At 43.1% G+C, this 25263-nt stretch overlaps 1 protein-coding gene and 2 pseudogenes across 3 annotated transcripts; 2 read left to right on the top strand and 1 right to left on the bottom strand.

The window, feature by feature from the left end:
• Positions 1-1312: 1312 nt before the first annotated feature.
• Positions 1313-16921, bottom strand: Gm3327 (predicted gene 3327). 3 transcript variants are annotated; one of them, NR_168720.1, is made up of 8 exons: positions 16794-16921; positions 8833-8888; positions 6297-6409; positions 5346-5508; positions 3919-4050; positions 3571-3698; positions 3113-3290; positions 1313-2018 (listed from the first exon to the last, which is right to left on the bottom strand). NR_168720.1 is itself a non-coding variant. In NM_001384102.1 (7 exons), the coding sequence occupies exons 1-7, from the start codon at positions 16893-16895 to the stop codon at positions 2013-2015; spliced, it is 756 nt and encodes a 251-aa protein (NP_001371031.1). In that variant the 5' UTR covers positions 16896-16921; the 3' UTR covers positions 1313-2012. The 3 variants fall into 3 exon arrangements, 2 of the variants coding, with proteins under 2 accessions (NP_001371031.1, NP_001371030.1); NM_001384102.1 differs by lacking the exon at positions 3571-3698 and having other exon boundaries at positions 3113-3296; NM_001384101.1 differs by lacking the exons at positions 3571-3698; positions 8833-8888 and having other exon boundaries at positions 3113-3296.
• Positions 9043-10352, top strand: Gm18216 (predicted gene, 18216; annotated as a pseudogene).
• Gm49103 lies at positions 12970-13826 on the top strand (annotated as a pseudogene).
• Positions 16922-25263: the final 8342 nt, after the last annotated feature.

Genomic DNA, 25263 nt, shown 5'->3' with positions numbered 1-25263 from the left:
CATGCAGTTCTTCTTGCCTCTGCCATCTGACTGCTGGGATTACAGGTGTACACTACCATGTACAGCCATAGAACATTTTGAAATGTTTAAATTTAAAATTTTTTAATGTTTAACAGGCAGGTTTCCTGGTGTTTAGTTTTTAAAACCATCTGATTGTCTAGAAATGAACTCTCTGTCATATGTACACTTAATGAAGTTCTTCTCCCATCTCGTAGCTGATCTTTCCATTGATTAAGAGTTTGTTTTGCTTTCTTATTCACTGTTTTATTGCTAGGACACACCATGACCAGGATAACGTATAAAGAAAATATTCAATTGTATTTGGCCAAGAATATAAAAGGGTGATCCAGGATTGTCAAGGTGGGGAACATGGCAGGAGGCAGGCAGGCATGCATACAGACATCATGGCACTAGAGGAGTAGATGAACTTACATCTGATACATATAGAGGCGGCAGAGGAAAGAGATAGATAAAGACAGACAGACAGACAGACAGACAGAAGCAGAGACAGAGACAGTGAGAGTGTAGACTGAGATATAGAGAAAAAGAGAGAAACATTGTGAGATCAACAGAGAGACAGTGACAAAGACAGGGACAAAGACAGAGGCAGGGACTGGCATGAGCTTTTGAAACCTCAATGCCAACCTCCAGTGCCAAAATTCCTCCAGCAAGGCCATATCTACTAATCCTTCCTAAAACATTTTTATGAGGTAGGTATCAAACATTCAATTATGAAATGACTTTTGAAGGTCATTTTTATCCAAATTACTTTATTTATAATTCAGAAGATTTTAATTACTCAATGTGAATATTTTTATTTCCTGGGATGTATTAGAGAAATACTGTTGTGTACCTTATTTGTTTGTCCGACATGGTCATGCACAGGAGAGTATATTATAACTATAGCTAAATTTATGACTATAGAGATACAGCATGGATACTTTTTTCATCCTGATTTTGGGATCCACATAATTTGACACATTATCCACATGAAAAATCTCAATTTTCTGTGAAGCTCTGGCTGGCTGGGTACTACTTATGAAGCCTAAACAACATGATATTTGAAGAGTCCCATTCCTGCCTGAAACTTCTAGTGTTACAGGACTATGTATGAACCACACATAAATGAAGATTGTCCTTATGATAGAAATAATTAGAGATGATGTTTTATCCATAACAATATACTAATTTTATTCAATAACATCTTAAATTTAAAGTAATCACAGAAGGTAAAGGAGGGAGGGAGGGACGGAGGGAGGGAGGGAGGGAGGAGTTTATACAGTATATAGACTTAGCAAAAAAAGCAAATTAATTACAGTAACAAAAAGATATTGAATATATAATGAAACTTCAAATGAAAACACAGGAAAACCAAAGACACAAAGAAATCAAAACTCTAACCAAGACCAAACAAAATAATTAAGCTAAGCATTATTAAAACCAAACAAAATAATTAAGCTAAGCATCATTCTCTTGCTGCAGATGTTCAGCACAGACCTACAGCCTGTTGCTGGCCTTGGTGAAATAGTGCAAAGGAAGTCACTGATGGTAATAATCTGTTCAGGATGAATATAGGCATTGGGGTGGGTGTTCTGCTGATGGACTAGGCCTTCCATGTCTGAGCATGAGAGATGTTACAGATGATACCTCAAAGTTTTTCAAATTCACTTGACTGATCACCATGATATAATTCTAGATGACCCAACAGGACCAGCCAAAATTGGCATTCTCATAGCTCTCCTGGATGCCGAGCAGATCTTTATGTATCTCAGCACTTCTCTGAAGCCTTCCAAACAGGTAGTCTTGCTGGACCAGAGGCTAGACAAAATAAAGGCCTCATTACCCATAGCAAAGCAAAAAAGAAGAAAATGCAGCCCAAGATTGCCATGGTTACAAGGATTAGATGCAATGGTGGTTAATTTGCTTTGCACACCCAGTGCTCCTGGTGAACAGTTGTGTCTGAGCAAGATCTTGACCTGGTCTCTCATCTGTTTGAGCTTCTGCAGAATATTTCAGACCTACCGGGGAACAGAAAAAAAGCCTGGTGAGATCTTGCCATGTCAGCGATCCAGCAAATACCAGCTTCATCTGAGATCTTTCCTGTATCCCCATAGGAGAAGGGGAAGAGAGCACATGGGCCTGGATGTTTTTCTCAAATGTAAATAATTGCTTGACAATGGATTGTGAACTACACACTGTGCTGGAGTTAAAGTAAAACACCACATTTCTCCAATAGTCTAAATACTTGATATTGAAAATAAGTGTGTATCAGTGTCTGAATCTAACATTTAATAGAGGCCTTCTAGGGAGCCTATCAAACTTTGAAGTGAAGGCTCTTATTATTTCTGGAGTGCTGAATCCTTCCTTGGCTCTCCTTGGGAACCCCTATATCTGGGAATCCCCAGAGAAACCATCTCACAGGAAATTCATGCACACTGAAAGGATACTGTAATCAGCAAGAGTGTGCTTCATGCAAATCTTCCCAAGGGTAAGCATTGAACTCTAAAGGGGATACTCATGAAGGAAAACAAAAACAAAAACAAAAACAAAAACCAATAGTCCTGCTATGCTTATGACTACTTAGGTACTGCAAACCTGTGCTAGTACCTCATCTTGGAGACAGTAAAAGGACGCTGCATGTTTTCAGCCAAGCCATGACACACACACACACACACACACACACACACACACACACACACACACACAAAATAAAATTGGAGCCTGCCCTTCTGTCCTAGGACAGGGCAGGCCCAAGCCCCTCAGGATGAGTTGCCATAGAGCAGAACAGAGGACCTGGTTCCTAGATAATTCAGGAAGTGGAATCCTGAGGCACCTCTTCATACCATAGAGCCTCAAGGGGTCCAGGATCTCCTCTGCTTAGAGTGGCAAGCTAGAGGTGGCCAACTAGGATGGGGAGGAGAGGGCATGGCAGAAATCCAATTTCTTCAAAAGAGAGTAAGTCCACAGAAAGTCTTGGAAATGATCACAGAAGTGTAAAACTGGATGAGACATAGGGGAGAGCCTGGATAAGGTGCAGGATGGTTACATAGGCTTGACTGTGTTTATGATCACACATTAGGGCATTCTGCCCTTGATGCTTCATTCATCCTACCTGCTGCTGCTTAGTATAGTGGTCTTTGATCTTCTGGATGCCTTCCTTACATAGTGTTTTTGTTTCTATGTTGCATTCTTCCAATGCAATCTGCTCCCTTAGCAGCTGTCTGTTCTCCTTCCTCAACATCCTGACTTTGTGCTGGATGAGGTTAGATTCAATCAGGAGGTGGCAGTTCCTGCAGCTGAGCCACAAACAAAACATGGTGAATCCAGGAAGCATCCATCTTCCTCCCATTCCTCCAAAGACCATTCCTTCATCATTGGCCCTGATCCCCAGGCAGCCCCAGACAAGTATCCAGATTGGCCATAGAGGGAGATCAAATCCAGAGGACTGCCACTTTCCAGAAGACCCAAGGTACTTTTGAAAACCCTGACAGCAACAGGGACTCATGTATCTCTCAGAAAAGAGCATGGGGTCTATATGTGCTTATAAGTCTGTGGTATTAAAAAAACCACCTGGGGCAAAATTCTCTAGGAGTGAAGAGACCCAAGCATCACAGAATCTTTCTATGTTCAGAGCCCAAGATGCCCAAGGCTGATTGATATCTCCATCATGGTGGAAACCTTTTTGATCTTGAGGATACCTAATTGGAAAGGAATTGGTTAGAGGCGTTTCCCAGTCTCTTCACAATTGGTCAAAATGATCCAAGATGTTAAAATCTTTGTGCCTTGTTTAAAGGAGGCAGGCTTCCTGTTTAGAGACTAACAGTATAGAACCTGAGTCCCCACTTTCGTTCAAAGACAAGGATTGGCAGACATATCCTTTTCCATAGGTCTTGGGTCATGACCCTGTTAGTCACTCACCAGTAGAACTGATTTTCTTTAGTCAACTGCTTGCACTTGGACAAGGCCTCACTGATGTCCTGGGGCATTCTCTTCAGGTCAGTCATCACCTGGTCATGTTGCATCTCAAGCATGAATGTCTCAAAGTTGATCCTGTGGGAGGGCATGGCCCAAAGAACAAATTGTCCCATGAACTGAGGATACAAGGATCATTTCAATTCAAGCTGAATCATGCACTACCCCACCCCATATATGCCACTCGACCTAGCTCCTTGTTACCGGTTCCACTTGGTGCTTATTAAACTTATTACTCTTCAGTTTGGGCCAGTAAGCCCAGGGAAGTAAAGGCAGGGTGCTGATCTGCCTCAGCTCCCTCTAGGGGTTTTAAAGAATAGACTAGTTCTCCCAGAAATTTCCAGGAATCTGTGTCACAGGCCTGAGTCCACGTTAAATCTGTATGATTCTCCTCCTGGTTTTAGACACGGAATTGCCAATCCTTGGCTCTATTGTTACATAAACTCCCAAAGGACATAATCATATCTATAGGGAAAAGCCTTTATAACACACCAGGAGATTCCAATGTGCATCCACAGTGAGCAGAGGGGTCAAGTCCTGTGCTACTCAAAATGAACCTCCCTGGCTTCCTCACTGTTATTGCCTGGAAATGGAGTCAGGCACAACCTAAGGATATATCACATGACAGACTCTCTAGATCTTAAGCTGCACACACAGGAACATACACACACACACACACAGGAATACACATATCCACAAATGCACACACAAACTCACATGCACCCAGTATCTCTCTCATTGTCTGTCTCTGTCTATCTCTCTTTTACACACACACACACAAACACACACACAGACACAGATACACACACACACACACACACACACACACACACACACACACACACACTTACACTCAATCAGAATGCCAAATAAATAAATTGATTTGGCTTTATCTGAGAGTATAATGAATAAAATTTGAGGACAGCCATTATGAACTGCAGCCAATCCAGTCATACTGAGAGGCAGTATGTGTGACAGGCCCCTCTAGCTGTTGACAGTACCAATTGGACCCAAATTACAGCCTGGTCAATTATGGAAAGGATTGGCTATAAACAAACATTACCTAACAAATCCCACCAAGCAACACCTGTGTAAGCTTCTTAAATGGCAGGATGAGAGCTCACACATTACTACCTTCATCCCCAGACTGTGATTCATGCCACAGGCTCTGAATTAATTTGGAGGAATCAAAAGTGCCTGTGACCCCCATCTCACTCCTATCTGAACTTGAAGTTCTGCATCAAAAATCCAATGAGCAAAATTGATTTGGGTATGTAAACATCCTGGAGTTGTAGCCACCTGTGGTATGAGGGAATCTGGGCTTAACAGGGATGGCCCAAGATAGTCAGCAAAGAACTAGGCATGATGACTACCTGTTATTTAAATCCTTGTTAGTGTAGTTGGTCAGGATTCCCTGAAGTTCATCTCTGGCATTTTTTATGTTCTGGAGCTCTCTTTTGAGCTTCTCCAACCTCTCGTATCTCTTCTTCTGCTCATTGATGGTGGGGGCTTGGGGTGATGCCTCCCCAGCAGACCCTGTAGGTAGAAAAACACTAGTAACCTCGTAGAGATAATAGGGCAGGGAAAGGGAAACCATGCTTTGTTCCACACAGAAGCCTGAGGAAGAGGAAAATCTAGAGACACTGAGAATCCCTGATAGTGCATCATAGCTATCTTCAAGCTGGGCTCCTCAGCTAGGTCCCTGTTCGCAACCACCAACACTAAACATATGCCTGACTTCCTATTGTAATCGCCGTAGCCCTGAAGTGCATAAGCTGGACCAGGCAAGAATAAATGGAGGGCATTGTCAGCTCATATCTGACAACAACATCCATACCTCTTAGCACACTAGCCAACACTTTTCTAGTCTTCTTCAAATGCATGATGACAGTTCGTACACTACGACAGGAACCCAGACTGTGAATCAGTACACATCATGTGTGTTCAATACCAAAGTGTCTGAGACCTTGATTCATAGGCAGGGGAATAGCCTTCTCTGCTCTTGTCATCACATGCTCATGTAACCTGGAGGAAACTATATTAAGATAAAGTACATGAACACTCTATCCTGAGAACAACACTTTTCTATTCTCACAGCTTGGTCTTTGCATAATTTGCCATTCAGGGGGAAATTAAGATCTCTCAGCAAAGCCACTGCAGGCTTGTCAATACCAGGCTGTCTGTAAAGCTAATCATCAGACACTCTTGACTCTGGTTCTACCACTGAGGAATCTGAAGGATCAAGATCATAATCCCTATTCCTGGAAGGACCAGCTGAAGCCCACATCCCCCAGGTAGCTCCCCAAACCTTGCCCAGGACTCACTGTGCCTTCTCCATGACCAGTTGTTTCTTGCCCTTTCCCACCATGATGGGCGGCCGGCCTCCTTCTGCCTTGGTCTGGTGTCTGTGTGTATTCTATTCTCTCTCCGAAATACCCTGAGGAGCATGGACAACATGCCTGCTTGGGAACCCATGAGGATCTGAAGGAATACCCCACAAGCTGCTCTGGTTACCACAACACTGGCGACATCACAGAAGATTCTAGGGTTCTCCTGGATACAAGAGATTGTCCAGGGAAGTGACTACTGATGATGTCACCTGGAACTTCCATGGCCTACCGGCTTACCAGCTTGCCCAATCTTGACCAGTTTCTGAGGTGCCCTTTCCTGGAGTCTCTCTTTTGCCCCTGGGGATACGTCTTGGCAACTTCTCCTTCTAAAGCTAGAGATTTCTCTCTGCTTCACTACAAGTCCAGTGCTTTGAATGGGGAGAGTTTGTTAGTGCCATGGCATGGCTAGCTTATCTTCCTTAGGGTCCTTTTATGAGGGAGATTCTTCTCCAATATAAATATACTTCTGGGGTCCATTCATATAACAAACGGTCGACTTACCCAGGTGTCTCTGTTTCCCAGAGGCCAAAAACCTACTCCTGCACCATTACTTTTACACAAGTTGGATTATATGTGTTAGTGTGCAACTACCTTGAGAGGAGACATTGTTTCAATATAGTGAGCCATGGGTTTTCACAAAATCTCTGATTTACAACCCCATTTCTTTGCAATGAAATCACCCTTGTACTTGGCAATAGAAGAAGTCAGGGACAGGGGTAACATCAAATTTTAAAGTTTATGTCCCTTCTTCAAAAGCGAAAATCCCACATTCTCTCTGTCTCCAAAACAACCAGACAAAGTAGGCATCTGTGAACAAAGGCCAACAGGGACATTGAATTGCTTCTTCGTAGTCCCATTATCTCTCACTTCTCCAGTTTCTACCTTTTTGTGTTCCCAGTTCTAGGCCTGAGTTCTTGGGGGTTCGAATATGATCCTGTATTCATAAGATACCTAAGACTCAATTGCATGGATAGGGGATGAAAAGGCCTCTGTTCCAGTGAAACCTCTATTTTAATGGATCCATAATTTCAGAAGGGGCTCTCTTTGGCATTGATATCAGTGCCTTCTGCCTTCTTGACCTGGGTGTGCTGAGTGCATGGTAGAATGCCACCTAACCTCGCAGGTGTAAGAGTGGAGAAATCATACAAAGGTTTTCCAAATTGATTGTGTTGTCTTTGGCTACCACCTTTGGTTATGGAATATCACTACAACAAGGCTCAAAGGTGTCTGGGGAGATGGTGGGGTAGTAGGAAGTCCACTCTGTCTCTCTGGTAGTCGTATGAAGAGCCTTTATGGGGAACTGGAGAACATGGCTAATGAAAAAGATATAGTTATATTTTGGCTAGCTGATGATATCTGAACCTGGAAAGCAATGGGGCAGGCATTCCAATAAAATAGTATAGGGATGAATCCCTCCCTGTATTGGGTACAATAGGCCCAAAGTAATGAGGAGGCCCATCCACCTTTCCCTGAACTCTTCTGAGAGATTTGTAGTGTTTCCTTAGGGAACTGTTCTTTACTTGCATGAGACCAGAACTCTGAGGTCTGCATGCGCCATGAAGGTTCCCATCTATTCATAAATCATTCAGTGTTTATTGACAGCTTTTGGCTATGAATGCTCTACTATAGTTTGACACAATTCAGAGAGCGTGGTATAATTGTTGGTCAAGTACCTTGAAGAGCTTTTCAGCTACTCTTTTAGAAGTTTCAGACTAGTGGATAAACCCATAGAAGTTTTCATTAAAAACAAGCATGGACTCTTATCCTCCCCCAGCAGGACATATATCAGTGAAGTCAGTTTCCCACAATTGACCATAGTGTGGCCCCTTATAAGTTCCCACTTCTTGCAGAAGTATCTGTCATTAAATGTATTTTACTATAAACCTGACATATTGCTTAGAGGAACTGAGCTTGGCTGTTAAGTCCAGTTATACAATACCTTGTTATGAGCATCTTAGAAAGTAGTGTGAATACCAGTCAGGTAGTCTGGTGAAGGTTTGTTTCCAGAAACCTGCCAGTATTTCTTGGCAGAGTGATCCTTCCCTCTGGTGTCCACCACCAACCTTTGGTTTCAGCTACCCTTTGGATATTTTTACATCCCCTATTTCCCCTTGTTTATACTATAGAGTCTCAGGCAGCATGTTCACAGTATGTCACCAGAATGTCAGTAGACTTCACTGTTGATGACAGTGGGTTTTTCAAACTAGACTCCAGTATTGTCAAAGGGTTGCACTTTGACCCTTGCTGTGAATGGCCAGAAATGTGGTGTCGCTTTAAGAAAACCTCAACTGCATGGGGTGATGTGAATATAAGATGCTGACCCAGAGAGAAAATCTCTGCTTCTTTCACTAGAATAGTGGTAGCCACCACATCTCTAAGACAAGAGGACCAGCCTGAGTTTAAAGGAATCAATATCTTAATAGGTCTATTAGAAACTTCTCACAGAACTAATGTATTCCTTCAGGCTCACCTAAGGAGCTCTTGAGGGTCATCTCTCTTCATTTGGTCCCCAGACTCTGCTGTCCTCTGGGCAAGATAATAAGTTTAATCAGTACCAATAGGACCCAATTTGAAGGAGCAAGGATGTGGGATACAATTGGCTTGGGTAGTCCAGATACAGCCTTTTTGCACATGATACTTGGTTGCTTAGTTCAGAGGAATATTTGCTTATTGGGCCATGCTCTACCACAGGATGAACAATGAATTCACTATTATTAAATCACAACATGATGAGACAATGTTGGGTATAGGAAAAATGACCCTGTCAATAAGTGATATCATAGAGAAGTACAAGGAACTTATAGAAGATAAATATTTCTACAGGTGAGCCCCTGACACAACTGAGAGGCAGCACTAGGCAGGGAATGCTTGTGGCCTTCTAAGACTTTGAACAAAAATAAGGGCTCTTGTTCTATCCTGTTTTTTTAAAAAGATTTATTTATTATATATGTAAGTACATTGTAGCTGTCTTCAAACACTCCAGAAGAGGAGGTCAGATCTCATGGTTTTGAGCCACGATGTGGTTGCTGATAATTGAACTCAGGACCTCCGGAAGAGCAGTCAGTGCTCTTAACCTCTGAGCCATCTCTCCAGCCCCACTATCTGTTTCTTAATAGGAGCCCTCTCTTGAGGTAAGGGTCTTGCATTTGTAACTCTTGGACTCAGATTTCTTAAGTGTGAAGAGTGTCCAAGACACTCCAACTTTTATTCTCCCAAATTCATAATCCTCTGCATAGAAACCATTTCCACCACGCTGGGAGTATCAAGCAACCCTGAACCTTTAGGATTCTGACAGCAGATTTAAAGTTCTTTGATCCATGACAAAAATGGAATGAGTTTATACCTGTTGGGTCTTCTCTCCTCCCTCAGAGGGTTTTTTCCCTTTCCCTGCTGATTGTTTTCTGGTACACAGACATATAAGCAACCATGCGGAACATTTCCTCTTCAGTGATGTACATGGAACACTATTGGTGATATGGTTTTCCAAAGTCCTTTGAGTCTTCTGACATGTGGCTGGTCTCTGGATTTGACCTGCCTCTATTTGGTACTGGTTGGTATAGTGTGGAATCTAGTCTGGGTCTGTCTGGGTATCAGGACTCTTGCAGGTATCATAGTACTTGGAAGAGTGGCAGAGAAATCTAAGCTTCCTGGAAGTGACCATTTTTTGATTGTTTGTTTGTGAACAGTTCTGGCACTGTTACCTCCTGAATGACTGCAATTAATTGAAGGAAAAAGTAAGGATGTTGCTGAATGGGAACAGAAAGCTGCTGGTAGAGCAGGCTGACCAGGAAGCATCCTATGGTGAAGAAAACAGGTTCTGTGATGAGGCCAGCAAGAACATCTTTGTCACAAGTGCCAAGCAGCAGCAGGTAGAATGATGTGAATCAGAGGCATCTTGCCCTCATGGCTAACCATAAACATAGACAATCCAATGTAACAATCCACCAACTTATCCAGGCACTTGTTTGTGTCTCCTTCAAGTGTTTATTTATGGTGTCATCTACAAGGCTTTTTGTGGAGGTAGCCTTTTTCAAGAAACTGCATGTTTGACAAGCAAATTTTTCTGTTCTGCTAAAATCTGCAGTTCATTAAGGATGATAAGTTGATTACACATCACCACTCTACATGATATTAAGTTTGAAGGGTGCTGTGTTGGAGTCCTTCTTTAGAATAGTAGAGAGCTTTGAAGGAAGATGTAAAGGCCTTCAAAGTTTTATGGGGAGCTTGTGAGATTTCAGGGAGGAAGGAGTTTGCAGGGATGAGAGCTTAGTGGGATTGAGAAATATGTGGATTTCATTGTTGCCTTTTGGAATTTTTTGTCTCGCCTCTTCTTCCTGTATCTCAAATTGGTCTGCTCAGGTTTCATAGATCTTGATTCACACTGAGAGAGCCTGAGTAGCAGCTTGTCTGTCCTATTTTCTTTGACTGCTGTTATAGTTGTCATTCCTGGGCCTTGTAGTCTGGAGCTGGCTGGATGAGCGGGGTTGTAGCAAAGGCTTTTCACAATCTCAGATTGGATGTGAGAGTCTTGAGGCTTCATGAAAAAATGTCTCCATATATACCCCCCATTCTGACCAAGAAGAATGTTCTCTAGAGCTTTCTAGTTCTCTAGGAAGAATAGCAGAGTCATGTTTCTCAGTTGAAACATCTGCTCTACATAGTCTAAATTATCTTGTTCCTCTAGCATGACAGATTCCTCCTTCATAACTTCTCTTACTTACACTTTTTCTCTCTTTAATTTCTGTTTGGGTGGCATGTTCACCGGTGAGTGTAAAGAGATGAAATATGCCATTATTATGTGTGGTTGAACCTGTGTTTTGAGATTTAGAAACGTAACTTTTACAAATCTGGGTGCTGTTGCACTTGAGGCATAGGAGTTTAGAATTGAGGCTTCTTCTTGGATGATGAGTATGAAGTGTCCTTTCTCTTCTCTTTTGATAACTTTTGGCCGAAAGTCTACTTTCTTGGACATTAGAATGGCTTCTCCAAATTAGTTCTTTGGACCATTTACTTGCAAACATTTTTTGCAGCACTTCACTCTGAAAGAATGTATTTGTTTGACACTGAGGTGTGTTTCTTGTCTGCAGCAAAATGCTGGATATTGTTTATGTTTCCAGTTTCTTAGCCTATGCCTCTTTGGGGAATTGAGTCCATTGATGTTGAGAGACATTAATGATAGATGATTGTTACTTCCACAGGTTTTTGTTTGTTTGTTTGTTTGTTTGTTTGTTTGTTTGTTTTTCCTGGTGGTTTTGTGAGAGAGATTCTCTTTTTGGGGGTTCATGTGAGATGATTCATTTCTTGTGTTTTCTTGGGTATAATTACACTCCTTGTGTTGGAATTTTGCTTCCAGTATCCTGTGTAGTGCTGGATTAGTTGAAAGATATTGTTTAAATTTTGTTTTCTCACAGAGTATCTTAGTTTCTCCACCTATGGTGATAGAGTTTTACTGGATATTAGAGCCAGGACTGGAATTTGTGTTCTCTTAGGGTCTGCATGACATTTGTCCAGTATCTTCTAGATTTTATCATCTTTTTTGAGTAGTCTGGTGTAATTCTCATAGGTCTGCCTTTGTATGTTACTTGACATTTTTCCCTTAGAGCTCATAATATTTTCTTTCTTTTGCGTATTTACAGTTTTTTTTTTAATATGTGACAGGATGATTTTCTATACTGGTCCAGTCGATTTGGTGTGTCGTAGGTTTCTTGGAAATTTATGACCATCTCTTTCTTTAGGTTAAGGACTTTGTTTTTCTGTGATTTTGATGAAAATGTTTTCTGGGCCTTAGAACTGTTAATCCTCACCCTCTTCTTTTTCTATTATTCTTAGGTTTGTTCTTTTCATTGTGTCCTGAATTTGCTGGATGTTTTTGTTTAGTTGATTTTTACTGTTTGTATTTTCTTTGAGTGACTTTTTTTTATTACGTATTTTCCTCAATTACATTTCCAATGGTACCCCAAAAGTTCCCCACCCCCCCCCACTCCCCTACCCACCCATTCCCATTTTTTTGGCCCTGGCATTCCCCTGTACTGGGGAATATAAAGTTTGCCTGTCCAATGGGCCTCTCTTTGCAGTGATGGCCGACTAGGCCATCTTTTGATACATATGCAGCTAGAGTCAAGAGCTCTTGGGTACTGGTTAGTTCATAATGTTGCACCTACAGGGTTGCAGATCTCTTTAGCTCCTTGGATACTTTCTCTAGCTCATTCATTGGGGGCCCTGTGATCCATTCAATAGCTGACTGTGAGCATCCACTTCAGTGTTTGCTAGGCCCCAGCCTAGTCTCACAAGAGACAGCTATATCACGGTCCTTGCAACAAATGCTTGCTAGTGTATGTAATGGTGTCATCATTTGGAGGCTAATTATGGGATGGATCCCTGGATATGGCAGTCTCTTGATGGTCCATCCTTTTGTCTCAGCTCCAACCTTTGTCTCTGTAACTCCTTCCATGGGCCCCACCCAGGTGGAACCCCCCCCCACCCCGTGCTTTCACACCAGCTTCCGAATTATCCCAGGTCGCTAGTACCCCGCAAGACCAGGTCCCCAGAGTCAGGTAGGGCAGAGGAGAACAATGATACCAGTATAAATACTGAGCCATTGACATTGATGGGCCCAGCGCCTCCCCTCCCCTGCGCTCTGGGCACACTCCAGGTTGCTGGGCAAGCCCCCTCTCTTCCCTCGCTGTACTCATCCCCGAGGGGCCTCAGCAACCTTTTCCTCCAGAAGACTGCAGGAGCCCTGCTGGGGAAAAAAGTAACTTGGTTTTTCTCTGAGAAACCCGGTCAGATTAGGAAGCCAGGTCGAGTAGAGGGGAGGAGGAGAGGAGCTGGTGGAACCCGGTGGAAGTCTCCAGGCCAATCTGATCCCACTTTCTCCCAGTCCCCCGGACTCCTCCTCCTAGGTGCAGAGATTGTGGGCAGACTATACAATCACTGAGGAGGGGGAAGAGGAGGGATCAGCGCTCTCCTGCGGCGGAGGCGAGGCGTGGCGACTAGGCTAGGCCAAGTTTAGCGACAACTGCACCTTGGTTTGCACCCTAGGGCGAGGAGGTCGGTCTGTCTAGCCCTGCGGCCTTGAGTCCTATTCTGGGCTTCCCCAAGGCGTGTAAGGCAGCCAGTGTGCACCCGGGTTCCACTGTGCTGCCACGACAGCCTGCAGCCAGCACGGAGAAGGAGAGCCTGAGTCACACCGATCAGCTGTATGAGTGCTTGGCAGAGATTGGCGAAGGCGCCTATGGGAAGGGGTTCAAGGCTTGTGACCTGAAGAATGGCAGCCACTTCATGGCTCTGAAGCTCTTGGGAGTGCAGACCAGTGAGGAGGGCATGCTGCTCTCCACCATCTGCGAGGTGGCGGTGCTGAGGCACCTGGAGAATTCAAGCACTGGAACATGGTCAGTTGAGCCAGGAGCACTGGCTATGGGGTCCAGGAAGGTGCTGGGCAAGGGCAGCTGGTGGCCCAACTAAAGTTAAGAGTTGAGTTTCCCGAGATAAAACCGGGGACCCTGCTAGACAGCGCAGAAAAAAATCTTCCCAGCAGCCAAGCTTTTCTGAAGAGCTTTTTGCTCTGCCTGCCCCAAGGGGTCCAGGGGCATTGGGTGTCTTTTAGGGACAAAACCAGACAACCCCAGAAATGTCCCTCCAGCCCTTACTTAACTTTACCCGTCCGTGGGGGGATTTTTGAGAGACAGAGTGAGATAGTTATCCAGCTTGCAGATACTTAGAAGGAAACTTTAAGGGTGGAGCATAATGTAAATAAAGTTTAAGAAAATGCAGAAATGTGCAAGAATGTGTTTGCCAATCACACCCACAGTGGTGACTTTTTAATATATATAGTAGTAAAATGGCTTCTGATAGTCTTAGAAGTTCAGAAGTTTAGACTGACGACTGGTGTTAAACATTGTTTGGAAAATGTCTTTCAAGGCTGGGTACTGAACCAGGAAGATCTAGAGTTCAAGACCCACATGAGCTACAAAAGACCCTGTCTGAGAAAAGAAAGGAAGGGGGAGTGGGAGTGGGTGGTAGGGTGGAGGGCAATTGCTTCTCAAAAGGTTTTCTGATTGCATCATTTAGTGTCTGTGGACTGGTATGATCTGACTTAGAATGCCTCTCTCATTGGTTAGATGAGAGTCTGCCCTTTAGATTCTAAAGCCTCTGTTTTCCCTGGAAGAGTTGTGCAGGTGGGTGGGGGAGGCGTGAAGATGCTGGGATTTCCCTATTGTGCCTTTTCTCATTCTCTTTTTTTAAACAGATGCATAGCTGGAAGTTAAAAGGGAATGCACAGACTTTTCTACACATTAGGTGATGAGTTAACATTCTCAGCTCTTATTTTTAGTGGGATGATCTTGGAGTCTTCATCCTGTCTTCTCATTCCTGTAGAGATTCCTTACAACAAATATGTGCCTACTGTATGCCCTGGTGCATCCCAGGCTTGATGAGCCAATAGTGTCCTACACACAGATTTGCTCTAGTTTTATGGTTCATAATCTTGAATTCTGGAGCCTTTGTCAGAACAAGACTGTACGGCCAGAGTGTTCCCATTCCACAGGAGAGTTCTGTTTGTCATCCTTATAGACCTGTGATGGCACATCTGTTTGTAGACAAGAAATTGTCAATCCTTGGTTCTATTGCTTACATAAATTCTCAAAGGACATAATTAGTTTCTACAGGTGAAAGCCTTTATAACATACACCAGGAGTTTCCAGTGTGCATCTAAGGTGAGCACAGAGATTATGTGCTGTGCTGCTCAAAGTGAGGCTCCCTGGCATCTTCATTATTATTGCCTCGAAACTGTGTCAAGCAAAATCTCAGGCCCCAGCATACTACACAGTTACTCTAGATTTTAAATGGAACATACACACACAAACACACAAACACACACACCACATAATTAGACACAATCAGAATTCCAAATAAACACACATTATCTGAGAGTATAATGAACAAAATTTGAGAAAAGCAGTGATGAACTACAACCAATCCAGTCATCGTGAGAGGCAGTATGTGGGACCAGGTCCCTCCAGCTGTTGACTGGACTAGTTGGACTCAAATTACCTCCATGTAAACTGCAATCATGATTGGCCATAAACAGAGAGGATCTTGTATCTCCCACAAACCAACACCTGTATAGGATTCTTACAATGCAGAATTAGGACTCACACAATACTATCCTTATCCCCAGACTAAGATTCATACCACAGGCTCTGATTTACTTTTGGAGGAATCAAAAGTGCCTAAGACCCATATCATTCCTATCTGAACTTGAAGTTATGTGTCGAAAATCCAATCAGCAAAATGAATTTGGATATGTGGACCACCTGGTGGTGTAGCCTCCTGTGATATGAGGTAATCTGCGGTTAACAGAGAGGGCCCAAGACAGTCAGCAAAGAACTGGGCATAATGACTCCCAGTTGTTCAAATCCTTGTTAGTGTAATTGGCTAGGATTCCCTGGAGTCCATCTCTCTCATATTTGATCTTCTGGAGATCCCTTTTGAGCTTCTCCATGCTCTTCATTCTCTGATCCTGCTTATTGGTGGTGGAGGCTTGGGGTGATGCCTTTCCAACAGACCATGTAGGTTGACAAACACTAGTAAACTCGTAGAGATAATAGGGCAGGGAATGGAGACAACATGCTTTGTCCCACACAGAAGTCTCAGGAAGAGGAAAATCTAGAGTCACAGAGAATCCCTGAAAGAGCAGGAAAGCTATCATCGGGCTGGGCTCCTCAGCTAGATCCCTGTTCCCAGTCACCATCATTAAGCATATTCCTCCCTCCCTATTGCAATTCCCCTAGCCCTGAAATGCATAAGCTCTCCCATGCAAGAAGAATTGGAGGGCATTGTCAGCTCTTATCTGACAATGTAGTCCGTTCTACTTAGCATAAAAAAGTTTGACCATAAACACTAACACCTAACATCTCCCATAAGCCAACACCTGTCCAGGCTTCTTAAAATGCATGATGAGAGCTCCCACATTACTACACTAACCTCAGACTGTGAATCAGTCCACATCTTGTGTGTTCAATGCCAAAGTGTCAGAGACCTTGATTCATGAGCAGGGGGAATAGCCCACTCTCTTCTTGCCATCACATCCTCATATAACCTACTGGAAACTCTAACAGGATGAAGTGCTTCAACACTCTATCTTGAGAGCAACACTCTGTTATCCCCACAGAGCTTCCTTCGGGCATATTTTTGCCACTTGGGATGATATTACAATTTCTCAACAAAGTAAGTACAGGTTTCTCAATTCCTGACTCTCGGCAAACTAATCATCATAAATTCTTGTTTCTGGGTCTGCGATTGAAGAGTTTTGAGGATCCAAATCATCAGCTCTATTCCTGAAAGGACCAGCTCAAGCCCACGTCCTCAATGTAGCTCCCCAACCTTTGCCCAGGACATACTGTGCCTTCTCCAGGACCATTTCTTTCTTACCATTTCCCAAGATGACAGAAGGCCGGCCTCATTCCTCCAAAGTCTGGTCTCTGTGTGTACTGTATTTTCCCTCCAAAATAGCATGAGCTGCATGGACAACATGCTTGCCTGTGAAACCAATTGGTTCTGAAGGAATACACCACAGGCCTTTGGTGTCACCACAACAATGGTGACATCACAGAAGAGTCAAGGGTTCTCCTGGATACAAGAGATTGTCTAGGGATGTGACTACTGGTGATGTCACTGGGAACTACCATGGTGCACTGGCTTACCAGCTTGCCCCATTTAGACCCTTTTCTGGGGTGCCTGTACAATTTGATATTCCCCCTGTACCTGAGATTCCCTATTGCCATGAACAAGGGAGTTTTAATTACAAAACAAAACAAAACAACAATGGGATTCTCTCTTTTGACCCAGGGGTTCCCTTTGTCACCTTCTACTTCCAAAGCTAGAGAGTTCTCTCTGCTTCACTACATGTTAAGTGCTTAGGATGGGGAGAGTTTCATAGGGCCTAAACATGGATAGCTCATCTTCGTTAAGACCAAGAGCTCTAGGATCCTTGCATGTGGTAGATTGTTCTCCAATATAAATCTACTTCTGGTGTCCATTCATATAACATATAGTCCAATTCCCCAGGTTGCCCTGGTTTTCAGAGGCCAAAATCATTCTCCTGCACATTTAATTTTCTGCATGTTGGGTTATATTTTTTAGTGGGCACATACCTTGAGAGGAGACATTGTTTCAATATATTGAGATATGTGCTTTCACAAAAACTCTGTTTTACAATCAGATTTTTTTTTGCAATGAAAACTCCCTTGTACTTGGCAATAGAGGAACTCAGATACAGGGGGAATATCAAATTGTAAAGTTTATGTCCCTTCTTCAAAAGCTAAAACCTCACATTCTCTCTTTATCCAAAAGAACCAGACAAAGGAGGCATCTGTGAGCAAAGGTCAACAGGGGTCTTGGATTGCTGCTCTGTAGTCCCATTAGCTCTCCCTTCTCCAATATCTACCTTCTTCCATTCCTAGGTTGAACTATGATCCTGTATTCACAAGTTACCTAATACTCAATATGGTGTATAGGCAATGGAAAGGGCTCATGTCTGGGGAAACCTCAATTTTAATGGGTCCATAATTTCAGGATGGTCTCTGTTTGGCATTGTCATCTCTGGCTTCTAGCTTCTTGACTTGGGTCTGCTGAATGCATGGTAAAATGCCACCTAACTTCTCAGGTGTAAGAGTGGAAACATCTTGCAAGCCTTTTTCAAATTGATTGTGTTGTCTTTGGCTGCCCTTTTCAGCCAAGTAGTATCACTACAACAAGGCTCAGAGGTGGCTAGGGTGATGGTGGAGAAGTCAGATGTCCACTGTGTTTATCAAAGAGTTTGATGAATAGCCTTTATGGAGAACAGGAGGACCTGGACAATGAAAAAGAAATAGTTATAGTTTGGTTAACTGATTATCTTTGATATTGGGAAGCAATGGGGGAGGCATTCTAAACAAATACTATAGGGATGGATTCCTCCATGTATTGGGTACAAAAGGCCCAAGGAAGAAGGAGGCCCATCCACCCTTCCAGGAAATCTCCTGAGAGTTTTGTACCGTTTCCATTAATGAACTATTCTTCATTTGAATGTGAGCAGAACTCTGAGGTCTGCATATACAATGAAGTTTCTCATCTATTCATAAATCATCCACTGTTACTTGACAAGGTTTGGCTATGAATTCTCTGCTATAGTCTGACACAATTCCAAGTGAGTGGTAAAATTGTTGGTCCAGTGCCTGGAAGAGCTTTTGAGCTACTCTTTGAGACCTTTGAGACTAGTGGATAAAACTTATACATGCCCAAATAAGGTATCACTAAAAAGAAGCATGGACTCGTATCCTCCCCTAGCAGGCCACATCACTGAAGTCAGTTTCTCACAATTGACCATAGTTTGGCCCCTCATATGTGCCCACTTCTGAGATAAGTGTCTGTCTTTATATTTATTTTACTATAAACCTGACATATTGCTTAGATAAATCGGGCCAGGCTGTCATGTCTAGTTATAACATACCTTTTTCTGGGCAACTCAGAAAGTATACTGGACCCCGGTCTGGTACCCTGGTGAAAGTTACTTTCCAGAACCCTGCCAATATTTCCTGGCAGAATGACCCTTCCTACTGGCTTCCACCACCATTTTTTTGGTTCTTCTACCCTTTGGATATTTTTATATTCCCTATGTCCCCTTGGTTATACTATGGATTCTCAGGCAGCAGTGAGTCACATTATGTCACCAGAATGTCAGTAGGCCTCACTGGTCTTTGGGCCAATTTTTGGGCAGCCAAGTCAATTCCCTGGTGACTCTTGGCCTCAAGGCTGTTTTTAAGTTGATGTCCTAAGCATTGAAACCAAGAAACTCCTAGAGGAAGGCAAAGAGTTTCCAGGAGAGCCAAGAACTCCTCTTTGTTTTTAATGTTCTTTCTGCCAGCAGTGGTGAGCCCTCCTTCTTGATAGATCAGAACATTCACATGTGCAGTATCTAAGGCATAGATTATGAGATAACAGGTCTTCTTTTTCACCATATATTTGGTCTATAAGTTTGGGGTCCAAATCATTTCAGTTGCAATTTCTGCTGAAGCCCCTGTGTCCCTGAATCCATGTGTAAAGATGGTGTTCCCAACCATGCCTCATTGCCTCAGAATGCCAAGCATTGTCTCAGAACTGAAAGATTTCCTGGGATGTGGGGATATTTATTAGGTTTAAACAGACAGATCTATCTATCTTTCTTTCTTTCTTTCTTTCTTTCTTTCTTTCTTTCTTTCTTTCTTTCTTCCTTTCTTTCATTCTTTCTTTTGTTCTTTCTTTCTTTTAATTTTTTATTAGAGATTTTCCTCATTTACATTTCAAATGCTATCCCAAAAGTTCCCTATACCCTCCTCCCACCCTGTTCCCCAACCCACATCCTTCCACCTCCTGGCCCTAGCATTCCCCTGTACTGGGGCATATAATCTTCCCAAGACCGAGGGTCTCTCCTGCCAATGATGGCCAACTAGGCCATCTTCTGCTACATATGCAGCTAGAGACATGAGCTCTGGGGGTATTGGTAAGTTCATATTGGCTATAGACCCGTTCAGCACCATAGGTACTTTTTCTAGCTCCTCCATTGGGGGCCAAGTGTTCCATCCAATAGATGTCTGTGAGCATCCACTTCTGTATTTGCCAGGCACTGACATAGCTTCACAAGAGACAGCTATATCAGGGTCCTGTCAGCAAAATCTTGCTGGCATAAACAATAATGTCTGGGTTTGGTGGTTGTTTATGGGATGGATCCCCAGGTGGAACAGTCTCTGTGTGACCTTCCTTCTGTCTCAGATCCTAACTTTGTCTCTGTAACTCCTTCTATGGGTACACGAGTTACAGAGAGAGATCTCTTTTGACATGTTTCTTTACTCAGACAATTACTAATGAGTTTCTGTGTGTCATCATCTGGCAAGAATGTAGCAGGACTGATGACAGTGGGGTTTTCTATCTAGATTCCAGGTTAGTCCAAGAAAAGGACCTGCTACTTTTTCAAACATGCCTTGATCAGCCAGAGTTCTGGTGTTCCTTTGAGAAGAACCTTCACTGCATGGGGTGATGTAAGTATGAGATGCTGACCCAGAGTTAACGTCTCTACTTCTTTCGCTAAAATAGTAGTAGCCAACATAGCTCTTTTTTTATTAGATATTTTCTTTATTTACATTTCAAATGCTATCCCAAAAGTTCCCTGTCCCCTCCCCCTGCTCTGCTCCTCTACCCAACCACTCCCAATAATTGGCCCTGGTGTTCCCCTGTACTGGGGCATATAAAGTTTGCTAGACCAAGGGGCCTCTCTTCCCAATGATGGCCGACTAGGCCATCTTCTGCTACATATGCAGCTAGAAACATGAGCTCTGGGGGTACTGGTTAGTTCATATTGTTGTTCCACCTATCGGGTTGCAGACCACTTCAGCTCCTTGGGTACTTTTCTAGCTCTGCCATTCGGGGCCCTGAGTTCCATCCAATAGATGACTATGAGCATCCACATCTGTATTTGACAGGCACTTGCATAGCCTCGCACGAGACTATAGGTATTTTGTTCCCTAAGTGGAACAACCTGAGGAGACAGGGTCCAGTAGCCTGGACAGGGCTGTTGCACGGTGGTACAATGGGCCTAAAATATGTAGTTCCACACAACTTGCAGTAATATTTGTTTCATGGACCTGTAGATGAAAAGGTTTGGAGGCATCTGGAATTGCTAAGGTTTTGAGCTAAAGCACCCATCTTTAAGGTCCCAAACATGATTTGTGCAGACTCATTCCAGATTAGAGAGTCAATGCCCTCATTTTCACTGTTTTTTGTTTTTGTTTTGTTTTTTGTTTTGGTTTTGGTTGGGAGGATTCTAATGACTACTTCTGTTTCTGTTTCTGTAGAGGTTATGTGACTTTTTATATAGTTTACTTATCTTGATTTTAGTTTGGTATTTGGTATTGGGCTGGAGAGATGGCTCAGCAGTTGGGAGCTCTGGGTTCTCTTCCAGAGGTCCTGAGTCCAATTCCCAGCAGCAGCATGGTGGCTCACAAAAAATCTATCACAGGATCTGATTCCCTCTTCTGGCACGTGTGTGTATATGCAGCAGAGCACTCATACATTCCAAAATAAATCTTAAAATAAAATAATATCTTCCATTTCATCTACATTTTCTAGGTTACTTGAGCATAGACTTTTGTAGTCAGACAGGCTGAGTTTTTAAATTCCTCAGTTTCTGTTGTTATGTCTCCCTTTTCATTTCTGATTTTCTTAATTTTGGTACTGTTTTTGTGCCCTTTAGTTAGTTTGGCTAACTGTTTTCTCAATGAACCGGCACTGGGATTCTTTGATTCTTCATATCTTGCTCTTTGTTTCTATTTGGTTGACTTCAGCCCTGAGTTTGAGTATTTTCTGCCATTTCTTCCTCTTCAATGTGTTTGCTTCTTTCATCCTCGAGGTTTTAGGTGTGCTCTTAAGGTGCTGTTGACTCCTTATTAAGATGACTCCAAATTCTTTTTTTTCCCTATCGCCAATTTACTCTGTTTTTTAATTGGATATTTTATTTATTTGATTTTCAAATCTTATACTCTTTCCAGGTTTTCCCTCTGCAAACCCCCATGCCATCCCCCTTTATCATGCTTCTATGAGGGTTTTCCCTTGCTCCATTGCTCCATCAAGACGGGTCCCAATGAGAACAGGCAGTCAATGGTTTTAAGGCATGTATTTTAGAAAGGCAGAGAGAGGAAGAGAGCAAGGAAACAGGGAGGCTCGCTATGGCCATATGGAGAGAAAGCTGAAGATGATGGGGAAAGGAGGAGAAAGTGGGAAGCAAGAATAAGAGAGACATGAGAGTAAGAGTGTAAGAGGGTAAGAGGTTAAGAAAGGGAGAAGGGGGCAAATAACCCCTTTTAGAGTACACAGATCTACCTGGCTGTTGCCAAGTAATTGTGGAGAGGAACCTAGATGTGGCCAGGTAATTGGCAGGGTGGAGACCATACAGAATACCAGGAGATTGGGGCCTTGTCTATGTGACTGATAGGCACACACCCCCCTGCAGGGTGACTGTGGGAGGCTGTGCCTGCAGTAGGAGCCAGGGGCCCAGGAGATGTGGTTGAACACCTGCCGTCCCATGCAGGCAGAAGTCACCACCAACCAGGTCACCATGGTTCAAGGCCTGTGCTCTACTAGGGACCAGCCTGTAGGTGCACAGCTCACTGCCCCACAAATCAAGGCAAGTTAGAGAGTGTAAAATGACACCATGACTCAAATGTTTGTGTTGGTGTCTGGGAATCTTCACACACACCACTCAGACACTGGTGGATCTCAGCAAACAGGAATGGTTTATCGAACACCATACCCCAAGGCTGATAGCTCAGGGACTCCAGTCAGACGTGGGAGCAGACTGTCACCTTGTGTCAAGATCCAGTAGGGCTTTTTAAGTCTGAGATTACAAATATCTGTGCCAAGATTTTCACCCATCAGGATTTAGGAATGGGGGTTTCCTTAGGAACATGTCTTTGTTGTACACTCATCCTGTTCCCATTGGTTGGAGTATTCAACTGTGGCAAGGGACTTGCCTCATCTAACGTTCATGTGTTAACTTGTCAACCAGGATGGAATTTGTCTAACCTTCATGTCTTAACGTGCCAACCAGGATGACAGTTACCAAAATACATGTCTCTTTGTACCAAGTAGGATGTCAGCTCCCAGGAAGGTCCTGGCAACTTAAACTTTACTTGACCCTTACTCAAAATAGAAGCTTTAATCTAAATAGATGTAGATGTCTCTCTTATGATTGAGTCCATCCCAGTGGCAACTTATAAAAAGCAAATACCATAAGAATTTGTACACAGGTGCCGGAAGTGCTGTTGTCGAGTGGTTGGTTCGGGATCAAGCTTATTGTGGGTACCTAGAGAAAGCAGTTCTATTGATTTTTATCATGATTTCCAAGGGCACAGAACAGAAAAGAATATGTAATCAATTTGGCATTAGCAAGTTTCCTAATGACAGCAGAAGCAACACATGAGAAAGTTTCATTATAATATTAGTAACAGCACAAAATGACAGGCTATCCAGGAAACAGTTACCTAGCCCTTAACATTTATACTTAGGTTTTAGCATTCCATCTTGGCCTTGCTATTTTACCTAGGTCTTAACAATTTGAATCCTGCTACTAAGGAATATGGAGATAAGGGTGAGAGTAGAGTGAAGTGGTGGATCAGCCAGCAAAGGTCCTTGCTATGAATGTATAGCAACCTGAGTTTGATTCCTAGAACCCACATAGCGGTTATTGGCCAACATCTGACCTATAAAATATAAGCAAACATAAGCAAAAAAGATTTTAATCCTGTTGGACGCTGTCAAAGATTTTGACAAAGATCAGTCATCTACTGGAAGGGCCATCAGAAGGGCATGCATGTCTCATATGTCCCAAGGAAATATACCAGCACAGAGAAAAGCAAAGAAGACAGTATTGCAGATAGATCTCCATGAGAGTACTGATCCTTCCAAAGACAGATGATATAAAACCTATATGTACATCACTGTGCCATGAAAAAGGGGCAACAGAAACTGGCCATGGATCAATGTGGAAAACACCTTTCCTCTCTAAGTCCTGCAGTTAAGAAAAATCAGGGAATACATGATTCATTCCATCCAGGGAAGGATGTCACTCTATAAATGGTATCTTGACTGTTCTTGGGTAGAGAGTAACCTACAGTAAAGTAAGAATATCAGGGCTACGGTCTTCACAATGCTGTTGCCCTCATTCTTTACACATCTTGGAGCAATGCAGAGGAGGGGCTCCTATCCCAGTGAGGACTGGGAGGTAGAATGTACTCTTGTCTCCTTGGGGCAGCTTCAAATCTGTGTTAGTGTTTGTACACACCTTCTTGTACTAGATAGAATCTTTAGCAACTGGGGTTGAAACGATTACAGAGGAGTCAAATATGTGTCCATAAAGGACACTTTCCCAAGGTTTGGTCTCTCCTGGTCATTTAAGACTCACAGATTAACCTTTATTTACACATGTGACTCAATCTATATCCACAGCTCTAGGGATAAAACATTACCCAAACTCTGCTTGGAAGCCCCAAAGCTCAGGTGGTATTGAAAGTATTAACCAAGCTCTTAAGTAGATCCTAGGAAAACTTTGCCAAGAAAATGAAAGACCCACAAAGTTAGGACTCCCCCATGTTCTGACTCAGGAGAGGCGACACCCCAAATCACTCACCAGAAATGGCCTTGATGCAAACCGCAAGAGGATTTTTTTTTTTTATTATTCCAGGAAAGCTCTGGGCCCCACAGTTGCACACCACGCAGGGGTAGAGGACCGTGGACCCGAGTAGCTGGAAAAGGAGGTATTTAAAGGAAAAAAGCACAGCCCAAGGGGGTAAGGAGGGCATTATTGAAAAATGCCAAAATCACTAGTGAAAAAAATCCCAAGGGGGAACTAAAAATCACAAGGGGAAACTCCCTGCTTCTCACGATTGTTCTCAGGATTTTAATCTAACTTTTGTGGTCGGCCAGGTCCTGGAGCAGCCTCACTGAACCTGCTAACCTACATTCTTGCTGCTAGGGGCTCTGAATGTTTCCTGGTCTTTCAAAACGTCTGATAAATGGGTGAATCTGTTCTTGTTGCCCCCAGGAGTGTTAGAATAACTCCACAAACTGACACCAAATATAGTCCTTGGTTGTTCTATGCCTTTTCCTCACATGAGTCCTGGGTTAGACTCTGAGGTCAATCAGATGATTCAGTACAATACACTATGAACTTGGAGCAAGTCCAATAACCCTACAAGAATATGGAAACAAAGTTGTACACACTCAGTCTAAATGGATCTGGCTTCTCCTGGTAAAATCCACAGAATAGTTGGATCCTCTGTGGAAGGGACCTTATGAGGTGGTTCTGAGAACTCTAATGACTGTCACATTTTTT

This window comes from Mus musculus, chromosome 14, assembly GCF_000001635.26.
Source record: "Mus musculus strain C57BL/6J chromosome 14, GRCm38.p6 C57BL/6J".
Taxonomy (NCBI): Eukaryota; Metazoa; Chordata; class Mammalia; order Rodentia; family Muridae; genus Mus; species Mus musculus.
The sequence above is the reverse complement of the archived record's forward strand: the minus strand, read 5'-3'. Positions and strand labels throughout refer to the sequence as shown.